This window comes from Mandrillus leucophaeus, unplaced genomic scaffold (assembly GCF_000951045.1).
Source record: "Mandrillus leucophaeus isolate KB7577 unplaced genomic scaffold, Mleu.le_1.0 Scaffold1435, whole genome shotgun sequence".
Classification (NCBI taxonomy): Eukaryota; Metazoa; Chordata; class Mammalia; order Primates; family Cercopithecidae; genus Mandrillus; species Mandrillus leucophaeus.
The window spans coordinates 77,506-79,508 of NW_012101405.1; the positions used below are offsets into that span (position 1 = coordinate 77,506).

The window sequence follows — 2,003 nt, forward strand, 5'->3', positions numbered from 1 at the left end:
CTCTAACTAATATCAGTTCTAGAAAGCACTGAAAAAACCTGTGGTGCTCTGAAATACTTTACGTTTGTTATATTAGAGCATCACCAGAAAAAGAAAGAACCAAGTGTCCTTGGAGATTGATCCATTGTAACAGATTTTTGCCTGTGGGGCAGGATGGTCGTTGTGGAGGAGGCTGTGCCTGTGTAGGGCAGGGATTAGTGGGAATTCTCACACCTTCTGTGCAATTTCTTTGTAATCCTAAAACTGCTCTAAAATAAACTTTATGAGAAGGAGTGACAGAAACATTTAAAATAAATTTTTGCCACGTTTTAAGAATCATTCTTAGTCTCACTACGTGATCAAATAACCTTGTTGCAAATCATGTATTCATGTCATTGGAAAATTTATTCACAGTAGCACCTTCATGGAATGTTTGTATCAACTTTATTGAGTGTGGCCGTTTCCACTCTGTGAATTTGGCTCATATGATTATTCTTGAATGGAATATTTATCTTAAAATTAGAGGATGTACTTGCTTCTATTGTTCTTTTTTTCTCGAATGTATAACCCATTTTGTAAACAGCCTTAAACTTAATAACCCCTGTCATCTCCTCAGCCCCGCACAGCTGCCTCCTCCCTCAGGGTTTCTGACACTCTCAGGATGTGGTTTTCACACTGTGCCTCTCGCACAGTAATACACGGCCGTGTCCTCAGATCTCAGGCTGCTCAGCTCCATGTAGGCTGTGTTAGTGGACGTGTCGGCGGTAATTGTGACTCTGCCCTGGAACTTCTGTGCGTAGTCTGCTATGCCAAATGCAGGGATGATCTCTCCCATCCACTCAAGCCCTTGTCCAGGGGCCTGTCGCACCCAGCTGATAGCATAGCTGCCGAAGGTGAATCCAGAAGCCTTGCAGGAGAGCTTCACTGAGGCCCCAGGCTTCTTCACCTCAGCCCCGGACTGCACCAGCTGGACCTGGGACTGGGCACCTGTGGAGAGGACACAGGAGTGAACAAAACTCGCTTTAACTAAACCAGGATCCCTTCCTCAGCTTTGGGACTAGGAAGCCCCTTACCTGTAGCTGCTGCCACCACAAAGAGGAGCCTCCAGGTCCAGTCCATGGTGATGAGCTGTGTTCCCAGGGGCTTCTTTAGAGGAGGGATGTGGTTGTTATGTGATGCTTTCAGGGCACCAATATATTTATATTTATCTCAGGTGACCTCAGGTTATTTGCATATTCATAAGGCAGGGTATTTCAGCGCTCAAAGCCTGAACCAGGATGAGAAAGAAAACACAGATGCCACATCAACTGGATAAGAGTGGGATGCTGAGAGACCAAGCCTGCTCAAAGAAATGCATCCCCTGCCCCATTTCTAAGCTTTCTGTGGACAGCACTCCTCACACTGAAGAACATGCCCCAACCCAGGATATGCTCCTCACTGTGAACCCACATTTTGTTGGCTTAGAGATTACCTGGGTTGTTTCTGGGACCATTGCTGTCTCTGACATTGAGAAGTCACCTTGACTCCATTCTGGTCCCATTAGGAACAGTCAGAGCTCACTGGTAACATGGAAAATGTGGCCACCAGTTATCCCACATGAGCATCCAGCAGGGCCCATGGAGACTTCTGAGATCTGCTGGGTGTTCCCACGACAGACTCCCCAGCACTTTCCTGAGGGTCCTGACCTCCCAGGCCCTTCAATGGAACGACTCTTGGTTTACAGATTTGCCCTCTGATGTGTGATTAATTCTGAGATTTCCCTCTCATTGACAGTAGGAATCAGGGGTTGAAATAGAAATAGGAATTTTAGTTTCTTGATGAACTCGTAGTGCCCAAAAATAATTACCAAGTAATTTGTATTTTAAGTAAGTTTGTGTTTTATTTCAAACTCCGTTAAATAGAGTGATTTGACATGGTTTTAGATCATGTCCATAGATCATCATCTTTACATGTTGATTTCTGATCTGCTTGGTCTGTGTACCTACCACACCCTTCAATCCACCACTTCCAAGTCACAAACACAA

At 45.1% G+C, this 2,003-nt stretch overlaps 1 gene segment (V, D, J or C); it reads right to left on the reverse strand.

The window, feature by feature from the left end:
- LOC105535261 overlaps positions 1-1,155 on the reverse strand; it is a 2,842-nt gene extending 1,687 nt beyond the window's left edge. The window contains 2 exon segments of the V gene segment in view: positions 670-966; positions 1,053-1,155. Of these exon segments, the coding sequence occupies positions 670-966; positions 1,053-1,098 (343 nt within the window).
- Positions 1,156-2,003: the final 848 nt, after the last annotated feature.